A 14,217-nucleotide genomic window follows, 5' to 3' on the forward strand; every position below is an offset into this window, starting at 1 on the left:
TTGTATCATTTTTTTTAGCTTCCACATATAAGTGATATTATGTGCTATTTGTCTTTCTCTGTCTGACTTGACTTCACTTAGTATGATAGTCTCTAGGTCCATCCATGTTGCTGCAAATGGCATTATTTCATTCTTTCTTTATGGCCGAGTAGTATTCCATTGTACATATATACCACACCTTCTTTATCCATTCCTCTGTTGATGGACATTTAGGTGGCTTCCATGTCTTGGCTATTGTAAATGGTGCTGCTGTGAACACTGGGGTGCGTGTATCTTTTTTTGTTTTTAAATTTTTATTTTATATTGGAGTATAGTTTATTTACAATGTTGTGTTAGTTTCAAGTGTGCAGCAAAGTGATTCATTTATACATATACATATATCCATTCTTCTTCAGATTCTTTTCCCATGTATAGGTTATTACAGAATATTGAGTAGAGTTCCCTGTGCTATACAGTAGGTCCTTGTTGATTATCTATTCATATATATGGTAGTGTATATATGTTAATTCCAAACTCCTAATTTATCCCTCCCTGGCACCTTTCCCCTTTGGTAACCATAAGTTTGTTTTCTATGTCTGTGAGTCTGTTTCTGTTTTATAAATAAGTTTGTATCATTTTTTTAGATTCCACATATAAGTGGTATCATATGATTTTTGTCTTTGGCTTATTTCACTTAGTATGATAATCTCTAGGTCCATCCATGTTGCTGCAAATGGCATCATTTCATTCTTTTTTATGGCTGAGTAATATACCATTGTATATATGCACCACATCTTCTTTATCCATTCATCTGTTGATAGACATTTAGGTTTTTTTCATGTCTTGGCTATTGTAAATAGTGCTGCCGTGAACATTGGGGTGCATCTATCTTTTCTAATTATGGTTTTGTCCAGATATATGCCAGGAGTTAGATTGCTGGATCATATGGCAACTCTATTTTTAGTTTTTTAAGGAACCTCCATACTGTTCTCCATAGTGGCTGTATCAATTTACATTCCCACCAACAGTGCAAGAGGGTTCCCTCTTCTCCACACTCTCCCCAGCGTTTATTGTTTGTAGGCTTTTTGATGATGGCCATTCTGCCTGGTGTGAGGTGGTACCTCATTGTAGTTTTGATTTACATTTCTCTGATAATTAGTGAAGTTGAGCATCTTTTCATGTGCTTTCTGGCCATCTGTATGTCTTCTTTGGAGAAGTGTCTGTTGAGATCTTCTGCCCATTTTTTGATTGGGTTGTTTGTGTTTTTGACAGAGCTGCACGAGCTGTTTGTATATTTTGGAGATTAATCCCCTGTCGGTCACTTTGTTTGCAAATATTTTCTCCCATTTTGTGGGTTGTTTTTTCGATTTGTTGATGGTTTCCTTTGCTGTGCAAAAGCTTTTAAGTGTAATTAGGTCCCATTTGTTTATTTTTGTTTTTATTTTCATTACTGTAGGAGGTGAGTCCACAAAGATATTGCTGTGATTTATATCAAACAGTGTTCTGCCTATGTTTTCCTCTAAGAGTTTTATGGTGTCTGGCCTAACATTTAGGTCTTTGATCCATTTTGAGTTTATTTTTGTGTATGGTGTTAGAGAATGTTCTAATTTCGTTCTTTTACGTGTAGCTGTCCAGTTTTCCCAGCACCACTATTGAAGAGTCTGTGTTTTCTCCATAGTATATTCTTGCCTCCTTTGTCATAGATTAATTTTCCATAGGTGTGGGGTTTATTTCTGGGCTTTCTGTCCTCTTCCATTGATCTATGAGTCTGTTTTTGTGCCAGTACCATACTGTTTTGATGACTGTAGCTTTGTATTGTATTCTGAAGTCTGGGTGTCTGATTGATTCCTCCAGCTCCATTTTTCTTTCTCAAGATTGCTTCTGCTATTTGGGGTCATTTGTGTCTCCATACAAATTTTGCTGTCAGGGTGATGGTGGCCTCATAGAATGAGTTTGGGAGTGTTTCTTCCTCTGCAGTTTTTTGGAAGAGTTTCAGAAGGATAGGTGTTAACTCTCCTGTAAACGTTTGATAAGGTTCACCAGTGAAGCCATCTGATCCTGGACTTTTGTTTGTTGGAAGATTTTTAATCACAGTTTTAATTTCAGTACTTGTGATTGGTCTGTTCATATTTTCTATTTCTTCCTGGTTCAGTCTTGGGAAATTGTACCTTTTTAAGAATTTGTCCATTTCTTCTAGGTTGTCCATTTTATTGGCATATATGTGTTCATAGTAGTCTCTTATGACTCTTTGTATTTCTGTAGTGTCCATTGTAACTTTTTTTTTTTTTTTTTTTGCGGTACGCGGGCCTCTCACTGTTGTGGCCTCTCCCATTGCGGAGCACAGGCTCCGGACGCGCAGGCTCAGCGGCCATGGCTCATGGGCCCAGCCGCTCCGCAGCATGTGGGATCTTCCCACACCAGGGCACGAACCCGTGTCCCCTGCATCGGCAGGCGGACTCTCAACCACTGTGCCACCAGGGAAGCCCCATTGTAACTTTTCATTGTTAATTTTATTAACTTGAGTCCTCTCCCTCTTTTTCTTGATGCGTCTGGCTAAAGGGTTATCAATTTTACTTTTCAAAGAACCAGCTTTTAGTTTCATTGATCTTTTCTATTGTTTTCTTCATCTCTGTTTCATTTATTTCTGCTCTGATATTTATGGTTTCTTTCCTTCTGCTAATTTTGAGTTTTGTTTATTCTTTCTCTAGTTGCTTTAGGTGTAAAGTTAGTTGTTTATTTGAGATTCTTCTTGTTTCCTGAGGTAAGATTGTATTGCTGTAAACTTCCCTCTTAAAACTGCTTTTGCTGTATCCCATAGGTTATAGATCGTTGTGTTTTCATTGTCATTTGTCTCCAGATAGCTTTTGATTTCCTGTTTGATTTCTTCTGTGACCATTGATGTTTTAGTAACATATTGTTTAGCTTCCATGTGTTCGTGTTTCTTACAGTTTTTTCCCTGTAATTGATTTCTAATCTCATAGCGTTGTTGTCGGAAAACATGCTTGATATGATTTCAACTTTCTTAAATTTACTGAGGCTTGATTTGTGGCCCAAGATATGATCTATCCTGGAGAATGTTCCATGTGCACTTGAGAAGAATGTGTATTCTGCTGCTTTCGGATAGAATGTTCTATATATATGTGAATTAAGTTCATCTGGTCTAATGTGTCATTTAAGACCTGTGTTTCTTTATTGATTTTCTTTCTGGATGATCTGTCTGTTGATGAATGTGGGGTGTTAAAGTCACCCACTATTATTGTGTTATTGTCAATTTCTCCTTTTATATCTGTTAACATTTGCCTTATATATTGAGGTGCTCCTATGTTGGATGCATATATATTTACAGTTGTTATATCTTCTTCTTGGATTGATCCCTTGATCATTATGTAGTGTCCTTCTTTGTCTCTTGTAACAGTCTTTATTTTAAAGTCTATTTTGTCTGAGTATGCTACTACAGCTTTCTTTTGATTTCCATTTACATGGAATACCTTTTTCTATCCTCTCACTTTCAGTCTGTACATGTCCTTAGATCTGAGGTGGTTCTCTTGTAGACAGTATATATATCGGTCTTGTTTTTGTATCCATTCAGCCAGTCTGTGTCTTTTGGTTGGAGCATTTAATCCATTTACATTTAAGGTAATTATCGATAATGTGTTCTTGTTGCCATTTTTGTTAATTGTTTTGGATTTGTTTTTGTAGGTCTTTTTTCTTCCCTTCCTCTTTTGTTCTCTTGTGATTTGATGGCTATCTTTAGTGTTGTGTTTGGATTGCTTTTTCTTTTTTTTGTGTGTCTATTGTAGATTTTTGGTTTGTGGTTCCCGTGAGTTTCTGATACAGCAGTTTATATATATACAAGGTTGTTTTAAGTTGATGGTCTCTTAATTTCCAGTACATTTCCAATATCCTGCATTTCTACTGTCCTCACGATTGCTGGTTTGGATATCATATTTGTGTGTGGATGATTTCCTACCGTTACTTTATGTTTGCCTTTACCAGTGAGCTTTTCCATTTGTAATTTTCTTATTTCTACTTGTGGCCTTTTCTTTTCTGTCTAGAGAATTTCCTTTAGCATTTGTTGTAAAGCTGGTCTGGTGGTGCTGAATTCTCTTAGCTGTTGCTTGTCTCTGAAGCTTTTGATTTCTCCATCAAATCTGAATGTTCTATCTGAATGAGGGCATTGCTGCGTGAAGTATTCTTGTAGTAGGTTTTTCCCTTTCATCACTTTAAATATATTGTGCCTCTCCCTTCTGACTTGCAGAGTTTCTGCTGAAAAATCTGCTGATAACCTTATGGGGATTCCTTTTTATGTTATTTGTTCCTTTTAATATTTTTTCATTGTCTTTAATTTTTGTCAGTTTGATTAATGTGTGTCTTGGCATGTTCCTCCTTGGGTTAATCTTGTATGGGACTCTCAGCGCTTCCTGGACTTGAGTGAGTGTTTCCTTTCTCACGTCAGGGAAGTTTTTGGCTATAATCTCTTCAAATATTTTCTCAGGCCCTTTCCCTCTGTCTTCTCCTTCTCAGACCCCTATAATGTGAATGTTGGTTCATTTAATGTTGGCCCAGAGGTCTCTGAAATTGTCCTAATTTCCTTTCATTCTTTTTTCTTTATTCTGTTCTGTGGCAGTGATTTCTACCACTGTCTTCCAGCTCACTTATTTGTTCTTCTGCCTCATTTTTTCTTTTATTGATTCCTTCTAGTGTATTTTTCATTGCAGTTATTGTATTGTTCATCTCTGTTTGTCCTGTAAGTCTTCTAGCTCTTTGTTAAACATTTCTTCTGTCTTCTTGGTCTGTGCCTCCGTTCTTTTTCCGAGATCTTGGATCATCTCTACTATTGTTACTGTAAATTCTTTCTCAGGTAGATTGCCTGTCTCCACTTCACTTAGTTTTTCTTTTTATCTTGTTCCTTATTCTGGAACATATTTCTCTGCCATCTCATTTTCTCTGACTGTATGTGTTTGGGTCTCCGTTTCTTAGGCTGCAGGACTGTAGCTCCTCTTGCTCCTGGTGTCTGCCCCCTGGTGGGTGAGGTTGGCCCTGGGGCTTGTGCAGGCTTCCTGGTGGGAGGTGCCTGCCCACTGGTGGGTGGAGCTGGGTCTCGTCCCTCTGGTGGGCAGGTTCATGTCAAGTGGTGTGTTTAGATGTGGCTGTGAGCTCAGTATGGCTTTAGGCAGCCTGTCTGCTGATGGTTGGGGCTGTGTTCCTGTCCCACTGGTTGTATGGTCTGAGGTGTTCTAGCACTGGAGCCTGTAGGTTGTTGGGTAGGGCTTGGTCTTGGTGCCAAAACGGCGACCTCCTGGAGAACTCAGGCCAATCAGTATTCCCTGGGACCTCTGCCACCAGTGACCTTGCTCCTGTAGTGAGCCACAGTCAACCCCTGCCTCCCCAGGAGACCCTCCAAAACCCACAAGTAGGTCTAGCCCAGGTGTCTACGGAGTCACTGCTTTGCACTGGGTCCCAGTGCATGTGAAATCTTGTGTGCGCCCTCCAAGACTGGAGTCTTTGTTTCCCCTCATCCTAGGGAGGTCCTGCACTTAAGCCCTGCTAGTCTTCAAAGCCAAATGCTCTGGAGGTTCCTCCTCTTGTGCCAGACCCTCAGGCTGGGGAGCCTGACCAGGGGCCCAGAACTTTAACTCTTGTGGGAGAACCTTGCGCTGTAATTATTTTCCATTTTTTGGGTTGCCCACCCGGCGGATATGGGATTTGCTTATATTGTGAAAGCGTCCCTCCTACTGTCTTGTTGTGGCTTCTCCTTTGTCTGTGAATATATTGTAACAAACTGTCTTTTTTGGTAGGTTCCGATCTGTTTTTGTTGATGGTTGTTTAGCATTTAGATGTGATTTTGGTGTTTTTGTGAGAGGAGGTGAGGTCAGGTCCTTGTACTCTGCCATCTTGTCCGGAATCAAGGGCTGCTTTTAGTCTGGATGCTTGCTGCCTCTTTCCTCAGTGTGTGCTGGCCGTTATCCACTTGATACGGGGTGTGCAGGTGCGGTGGCCTGTGCATGCTCCCGGTACGGCTGGGGCAGCCGTTGGCACCCTCTCCCATGTCTCCCAGTGGTAGCAGTGCCCCGCGTGCTCCCGGGGATAGCGGTGGGGGTTGGCAACAGGAGCCCACTCGTGGGTCTCTTAGTGGTGGTAGTGGCCTGTGCCTGCCTCTGGAGCCCATGATGGCAGTGTCGGCTCGTGCCCGCCCCCAGAGCTTGTGTAGGCCGTGTCGTGTTGCCTTGGAGTGCGTGTAGGGAAAGATGCTCCTGTGGTTTTCACACCCCTCCCCTGGCGTGCCCCCCCGCCACACTTGTGCCTTGCCCTCTCTCATGGGCCCAGGCTTCTTCTGAGTGCAGCCTCAGTTGGCATTCTCCAGCCTCTTCAAGGTGTCATCACACAGCCAACCCCGGGCCTCTCCCTGGGACTGTCTCTGAAGCCCAAGCTTCAGCACCCAGCGCCCCACCTCCCCATACCGGCAGTTGAGTTGAGAGGCTGCGGAGCGCAGGGCAGCGGTACAGACCGCCTGTGCAGCTCACTGTCCGTTTTGCCTTCCGCTAACTGGTTGCTGCGTTCTTCTCCAGGGCCCCAAAGCTCCCCTTCCATCCAGGCTGGTCCTCCCGCCGATAAGGGGACTTGCCAGGGTGCGGGAAACTTTCCTTCTGCACAGCTCCCTCTCAGGGATGCAGATCCAGTCCTGATTCCTTTCTCTCTCTTTCTTTTTTTCTTTTTTCTTTTGTCCTGCCTGGTTATGTGGAGGTTTTCTGGCCCTTCCAGAAATCTGAGGTCTTTTGCATCTTCATGCAGTAGATGTTCTGTGAGGATTGTTTCACTTATAGATGTATTTCATGTATACGTTTATATACATTGTATTTAAAATGTTCACTTGCTCTTGCGATACTCATCATCCGATCACACCTGTCTTTAGGCAGCTGAGCTGCTGAAGCCGGGGGGCGTGCTGGTGTATAGCACGTGCACTGTCACCCTAGCAGAAAATGAAGAACAGGTCGCCTGGGCCCTCAAGACATTTCCTCACCTTCAACTTCAGCGCCAGGTGAGGGCCATTGCCGTTGTCTCTGGGTAATCCGGTAAGTCGTGGAAACTTAAGCATGTTGATGAACGCAGAGAGTGATATGAAGAGATGTGTCAAGTAAAACTTCTGAAACAAATCTTGTGGTACACAAGGTTTCTCTAGTGAGAGCTGTTCCACACAGCCCCTAGAGGATTTTCACATCCTGACCCAGTTTTTCCAGGCCTTCACTCTCTATAGTTGTGTTAAAATGCCACAGAGCTCGGGGATTTCTGTTACATGTTTATTTGACTTGTGGCTCTTGTTCATGTTACTCACAATTTTGTTTCTAAAACCCTTCCTCCACCCCTCAGTCCTATAATTTTTGAGCAGTTTTCTCATATCTCAGCAAAGCCCAGAGAGGCATTAATAACTGGGATATCAAAAGACTAGCCAAGGGGGGAAAATGGTTCAGGATTATTGCTTCCTTCTGGATTCTTATATAAGATGGGGAACATTTAAAAAGGTTTCTTGTACTTTATTTTACCTAGCACTGTCTTTCTGTTCTGGTTTTTATTAAAACTATATTTATGACTAGATTTTTTAGCCCATGATGTTTGAGATTAGGTTTAAATCTGTGGTAATGCTCACATTTATTCAGATAAACTGAACATCTAATGTCAGTTGTTCCAGTACAGAATTCTAGTAAGTAATTGGAATATATAGACAGAAGGCAACCCAGAGATGGTTTCTGGACTCAGAAATTAAGATAAGTGCATTGGAGATGAAAAGAAGACTTGAGAATTCGCTTGAATTTGATGTGTGTGTATATACATATACACTCAGTATATACCTAAAAGAGATGGAACTCCCCCCCCACACACACATGGGTTAATAAACAATAGGTTTTCAGATATAAACCTAAGAAAATCTGTCTTCAGCAACACAAGCATTTGTGAAATGGTGACGTAAGTTAGGCTTATGCATCTTTTGTAGTAGTGGTTTGCACGGATCACTCAGTTCCTTACGTATTCCTCTAAACTAATCAAGGCAGCCTTAGTTTTCTCATCTCTTTTAATATTCTAGTACATTTAAAAACAACAACAAAAAAAGAGAACTTTTATCATCCAGTAGGTATGGGCCAGAGAGAGGCATCTTCAGATGCCCAAGAAACTCCTGTCAGTTTTGGGGAGTCCGACAAATAAAGCTGGGTTTTCATCTGATAATAATGTTCCACTTGCTAAGTGCCCACTCTGTGCCAGACCCGATACCACCTTACTTATTTAAGCCTCAGATCAGAGTATTTCACCTGTTTCGTAGATGAGGAAGCAGGTAAGGTAAGTTACTTTCCTAAAGTCACACAGCTAAGCTGTGGCAGAGCTGTGATGTGAATCCACGTGCTTCTAAGTGTGGAGCCCAGGTCTCCTGCCTGCCGTGGGCCTTGATAAGCACAAGGGCCATCCTAGGGACTCAGTCATCAAGTGGCTGCATGTTACCACCCTCCCACTTTACTACCCGGAAAAGCAGCAGGTCCATTTCACAAAGATAAAAGGTATTTACTCATTTTTCTGTTTCTGGAATTGGTGGTAGTTACAGCTCAGTTTGTCCTTTTACGTAAATGGTACACAGGCAAACTTCCCAACGCGAGGATGTTTGTGTTTATTTGTCTCCCCGAGCAGGACCCACAGGTTGGAGGAGAAGGGATGCTGGGAGCTGGCCTGTCATCTGAACAACTGAAACGGCTGCAGCGATTCGATCCCTGTGTGGTGCCGTCACAGGACAGTGACACTGGTTCTCTCAGAGACGCCAGGATAGAAGACATGATTTGGCTCGCAAATAAGGATTGTATAGGCTTTTTCATTGCAAAATTTGTAAAATGCAAAAGCACGTAGGAGAAGGATCCTTAGAAATGAAAGTTCCAAACGTTTTCCTTTTTTTTTTTTTCTTTTTTTAAACCAAAAACTGTTGTCAGGCCATGTGATTGATGCCATGGTTGCTGAGGAAACAGAAAAGGCTGCCGGCTGTTCCACCAGGAATCAAGAGGCTGTACTTCACAGAGGACGTAGCCGGGGGGTGGAGAGGGGGCACTTGGAGACTATACCTTGTGTGTTTAAAATACTTTTCCTTTATGGATCTAGCAGAGTATAAAGAAAAGGAGTTGCCTGAAGATGTCTGGAACATATTTGCATTTGGGGTCTTTGTTTTAACTTGTAAAGAATGCAAGTCATTTGTAATGTTAAAATAAGTGGATTTAACAAAAGGAATAAAATTCGCGGTATTTAATTTGGTTATAAAACACGTTTTCCATTATTGAGTTCCTTCAGAATTCAGGGTCTGGGAACTATAACTTATTTATCAAGTGCCAGGAATGGAGCTGGGGGTTTTACCTGACTTCTTCTGTTTACTATTTGGTAAATCAACCCTCTTTCAAATGAATTCTGGACTACTCCCAATGACAGGCTCCCTTCACTATGTTGACGTTTTTTCTTGTCATATTTTAAACTAAAAACTAAAATGAATTTTTTTAACTCTGTAGATTAAAAATGAGACGATTGCACAATTTGGGTACCTTTTATCATCTAATGGAATACGTACAGTTTCTTAGAGACATGATTGATGAGAAAACCATCTTGTGAGAGCTGGGAAGTGGCCAGGCACTCACAGCGAAGCCTTGGTGTTCTCCCTCTGAACAGAAGCAACTCCACAGAACACCTTCCCCAGACCAAGCAACGGTGACTAGGTCAAGACGAAACAAGACCACTTCACCATCAAACCTGAAATCACCCAAACTGCAGAAGTGACCAGACATCACCCATGGAGGCCAATGTAAGTGGACGGCCTTTTTAAAATGAATTGTAACTGTAGGCTTGCTTTTCATCCTACCTGCTTTTTAGATAAAATATATTAAAATACCCAGCCATAGTTTAAAAGCTATCTCATGTTGTGTTAAATACATCTATTTTGTTAATTCAAATCACCTCAAAATTCCTGAGCCCCGGGCAACTGCCTAATGGTTTTTTTTTTTTTTCCCTTCATAGGTCTCCATTAGGAATTTCTTGAAACTTCCTTGTATCCATGAAGAATGCTCATCTCATCTCGGATCAGGTGAGATCTTCAGAGGCCTCTGCTCTGAGGAAGCCTTTCTTGCACACCCTTATCTGGGGCTGGGTTGGGCATGTCTGTCTCTACACCCCTCGTACCTCTGTCTCCTCCTGTCCCGGCACTTGACGCATCACTCTAGTGTACGAGGCATGCCCTGGACCGCTGCCCCCAGGCTTGGGAACATTCCGGAGGCGGGACTGTGCTTTCTGTACAGCTTCTGAGCAGATCGTTGTTACACGCTTATTGAACGAGGGAAAAACCCCGTCATGCTCCCTAAGATTCAAACATGTGACTGACTTCTTTCTATCCCTCACTCTGCCTGATGTGTCCAGTAGATGTCATCTGCCTACAGAGAACACTGTTGACCTGTAGTCCTTCTGCTTCTAGGGCTCAGCATACTTCCTTGAACTTTCAATATGTTTTTGAAAAATACACAAAATCCATCCCTTCTCATGCTCTCTGCAGAGCCTTAGGTGCTAGGCTGGGATGGAAATGGTAGGGAGGGGGCCTAGTAGCAAATGTGTAATGTTTTGATTAATACCAACAAATATCAAAATACAAGCAATGCAGGCAAAACAGAAGAAAAATATTTGCATATTGAAAACAGTAAGGACAAATTAAAAATATTGTTAAAATTTGTTTCTTTAACATAGACATTTTTCAGTGGGTTTCTTTCAAAAATAAAAAAAATTGGAAAATAAAACAATCTTAAGGAACACAGACATTTAAGAAAAAATATAAAAGGACAAAAATCAGGGAAATGTGGAAGAGAATGAATATATTCTCTTTTAACATATTTAATGTTACCATAGTTATATCTGTGAAACAGAAGCATTTTAATTCAACAGTGAGTACATTTTACTTCAAAACTGTGTATCACATTTTAAACAGTAAAGTACAAATAGTTAAAAATATAACACGATTCAACAACTGACCCAGAGCCCTCTGATTGCCTGTTTTCTCCAACAGCGTGACTCTTGACGTGTTAGTAAGATTATCCAGGACTAGCAGCATTGTGTCACTGAGCAAAGGGCGAGGAATTGAAGATCCATTCTGATGACAAATTTATTTTAGAAAGGAGAAGTACAGTTCAAAATTGGAGGCAAGAATTGCAGAACATATAGGATGAAGGTGGGGGAAAGTTGGCTTTGCTGTGCTCAGGCCTTCAGAGGCCTTTGAACTGCCGGAAGCTGTCACTTTTCAGATGTCACGGGGAGATGACCACAACCCCTCAGAGATGGCAGCACCCCACAGGATGATGCGCCACACACGGGACGTGCAGGTGAGTATTTAACATACTTTCAGCTGTAAGAATCGTTCCTAAAATGGCACTTAATACGACTAATAGTAGACAGTGCAGAAGCCAGCTCTTTGTTTGATATGAATGAATGACTTTAAACCAGGCTTGTTGAACAGTTCAGTGTAGCTGACAGTGAAGGTTTAACATGAATGCAGAGCAGACCATGTTAAAATGTGGCATTGTCCCAAAGTACAGAATAACTAAGACATCCTACATTTAGCAGCACCTTTTTGTAACAGTAACTTAAATGAGCAGTAGAGAAAGAGCAGAGGAAAGGCCGAAATGGGTTTGACAAAAAAGACAGAACTATTCAAAACTTTTCCAGCATTTTCTAGGTTAACTACAACAATCATGATTCTACAACTGAATCGGTTAAGATTAAACCTTTGCTGTGTGAAAAGACTAGAATTTTACATTCCACAAGTCAGTGAATATCCCATTGTCCTTGGGATTATTTCTTCAATTACATATTTAGTACACACCGTTTACACATATGCCCACTCTACAGTTTTCACATAAGGGTGCTCTTTTGTCAAATCCTGCAATAGAGATTTTACGGAATACTCTGATTTGGACTAGTGTGTTTCACAGTAAAGTGAGAAACGAAGAGTCCAGGTCAAAATTTAAAAAATGGAATCTGTTAGCATGATTCTTTGAAAGGGATTAATGGTAGCAGCAAAAAAGATACATACCAGTTATACTTCAAGAATTTACATATTCCAAAGCCATGAACTGGGATGAAACTTTGTATAGGAAGGGTCGGGGCTGGCGATCATCGATGTGGTACCGTGATGGACAGCTGACTGGAAGTATTTTAGAAAAGTAACTTTAGTTGGAATACGGTTTCCCAATGATGTGAATATTTTACATCAAAAATTTATATATTATGACTACTGTTTTTATATTCAATAAATAAAGGTATGTCAACAGTACAAAGCTAATTAACAAAGAGATTGAGGGAAATGGTTCCTATATTAGCTGATAAAACACTATATATGTTAACTCATTTTTACAACTCTGAGTTTTCTTTGGGGGAGAGGAATAAGGAGTTAGATGTGAAACAGTTGTACTTATAAAGGTCCAAGAATATTTGGCAAGAACCTGGAATAATCAAAGAAGCAAAACAAAAAAATAGCTTAACTTATTTAACAAAAATAATAATTTTTAATGTCCAAGTCTGAAGGTAGGCAATCAAGACAGGCGTTTTCCAGGGACAGACTTCAAGTGCCAGGTACTTGCACGCCTAATACTGTCTGTCTTACCTGTCCAGTCTTAACTGGACAGACGGACACTTAGGAGAGACAGGGAAGGTTTCAGGCTCAGCGTGACCACCACCTCGTGGGCCACGTTTGGTGGTGTCCCTGGCGCAGGGCCACAGCACCTTCTGGCTTCCCCTCAGAGCAGGTGTCCGACGCAGGAACACCTCAACGTCTTCTTCACTTCAAGTCACCTCCTTTTGCCCTGATTTCTTGCGAAGAGCAGAAGCTTTGGTTATAAGAAGCACTTCGAGGTTGTGAGGGACAGTGACAGTGTCGGAGCGGGGGGAACACGGCGGGCGAGGTGAGGTGAGGAGACGGGGGGAGTCGGGAGCATCTGTGTAAACGCTTCTCCCTCAGGCGAGAGGTCGTCGGACATTTCCAGTGAAACACTCGTCACAGTGGCCCATGCGGCCCCTCTCCAGGAGCCAGCGGGGGGCAGCTCTCCAGGGCATCCCCTCTGGTGGCGAGCGCCCTCCTGGCCCCTGACGGCTCGGCGGGCCACAGCGGCACAGCGAGCCGCGGAGTCAGGCGGGTGGACGCCTCGGCCCCGGGCTGGCCGCTGCCGCCAGCGTGCACGTCCATCACTGGCTCGTGCGCACGCGGCTCCCAGACTCCAGTGCCGTGACCTGAGACACTGGCTACAGAGGACGTGGCTGTCACACTCAGTGTGAACGGCATGGAGCGGAGCAACCCTTGGAGTTTGGTTATATTTCCCAGAACTTATGGTCACAATGATTAACGTACAGGGATGGTGGAACATTCAGAAATCAGACCTTTTCAAGTCAGGCAGTCACACGTATTTACAGTATGTACAGACTCTCTACTAGAACGGGAATAGGTGTCTAGACGACGTTATTACAAATTTCCTGAAGGTGGGCATTTCTAGTCCCTGTAATTCAGAAAGCAAATCTGCTGGCTTGGCATTAAGACTCTGAAATAGTGTGATCAAACTGATTGATATATATATATATATATATATATATATAATAATATAATTATCATAAGAAGGTGTTTGCAGAAATAACATTTACAAACTGTCTATACAGTACACAATACTAGTACATAGAAAATAGATTCTGACTTTGATCCCCTTTGTGTAAGGCAAGACAGTCTGTCCCCAAATTTAGTCAGTCAGCCAGAGGTACAAGCAAGAAACAGTGGTCCATGGATGAATATGCAAATCAATCAGGTGCCTACATACTAAACTCGGGAGAATCAAGAAATTCCACTTTTTATCTGGGCCGATTGATTCTGGCCCGCTGGATGCATCAACCACATTTTCGAAAACGTCAGCTATGCTTCTTAAAATCCTGATGCCACCTGGATGGCAACAGATGATATTGTTCAAGTGGCAGCGATCCTAGACAGTTTTCAAAGTGCAGTAGACAACCAGAGGACTGCAGCCTTTCCAGGCGAATTTATATAGCACTTACTTACAAAAGGAAAATAAAAAGTATATTAATACTCTATTTCATGCTGTTGCTATCTAAGCAACAGCAGTACAAAATATACAAGACAGATCACACATGATTGCAATGTAGACCCCCCAAGATTGAGTTGGAGGGTGGTGGTATACAAGACTT

General features: G+C 41.9%; 1 protein-coding gene across 5 annotated transcripts in view; it reads left to right on the forward strand.

The window, feature by feature from the left end:
• The window catches only part of NSUN6 (NOP2/Sun RNA methyltransferase 6), a gene marked incomplete at its 5' end in the record, with an annotated part of 67,564 nt that extends 58,319 nt beyond the window's left edge, over positions 1–9,245 (forward strand). For all 5 annotated transcript variants that reach the window (XM_079700826.1, XM_079700827.1, XM_079700828.1 and 2 more), the window contains 2 exons: positions 6,893–7,018; positions 8,653–9,245. In XM_079700826.1, the coding sequence (XP_079556952.1) occupies positions 6,893–7,018; positions 8,653–8,865 (339 nt within the window). In that variant the 3' untranslated portion in view covers positions 8,866–9,245. The remainder of the gene's footprint in view (positions 1–6,892; positions 7,019–8,652) is intronic.
• Positions 9,246–14,217: the final 4,972 nt, after the last annotated feature.

The sequence above is a fragment of the Hyperoodon ampullatus genome (assembly GCF_949752795.1).
Source record: "Hyperoodon ampullatus genome assembly, chromosome: 3".
Taxonomy (NCBI): domain Eukaryota; kingdom Metazoa; phylum Chordata; class Mammalia; order Artiodactyla; family Ziphiidae; genus Hyperoodon; species Hyperoodon ampullatus.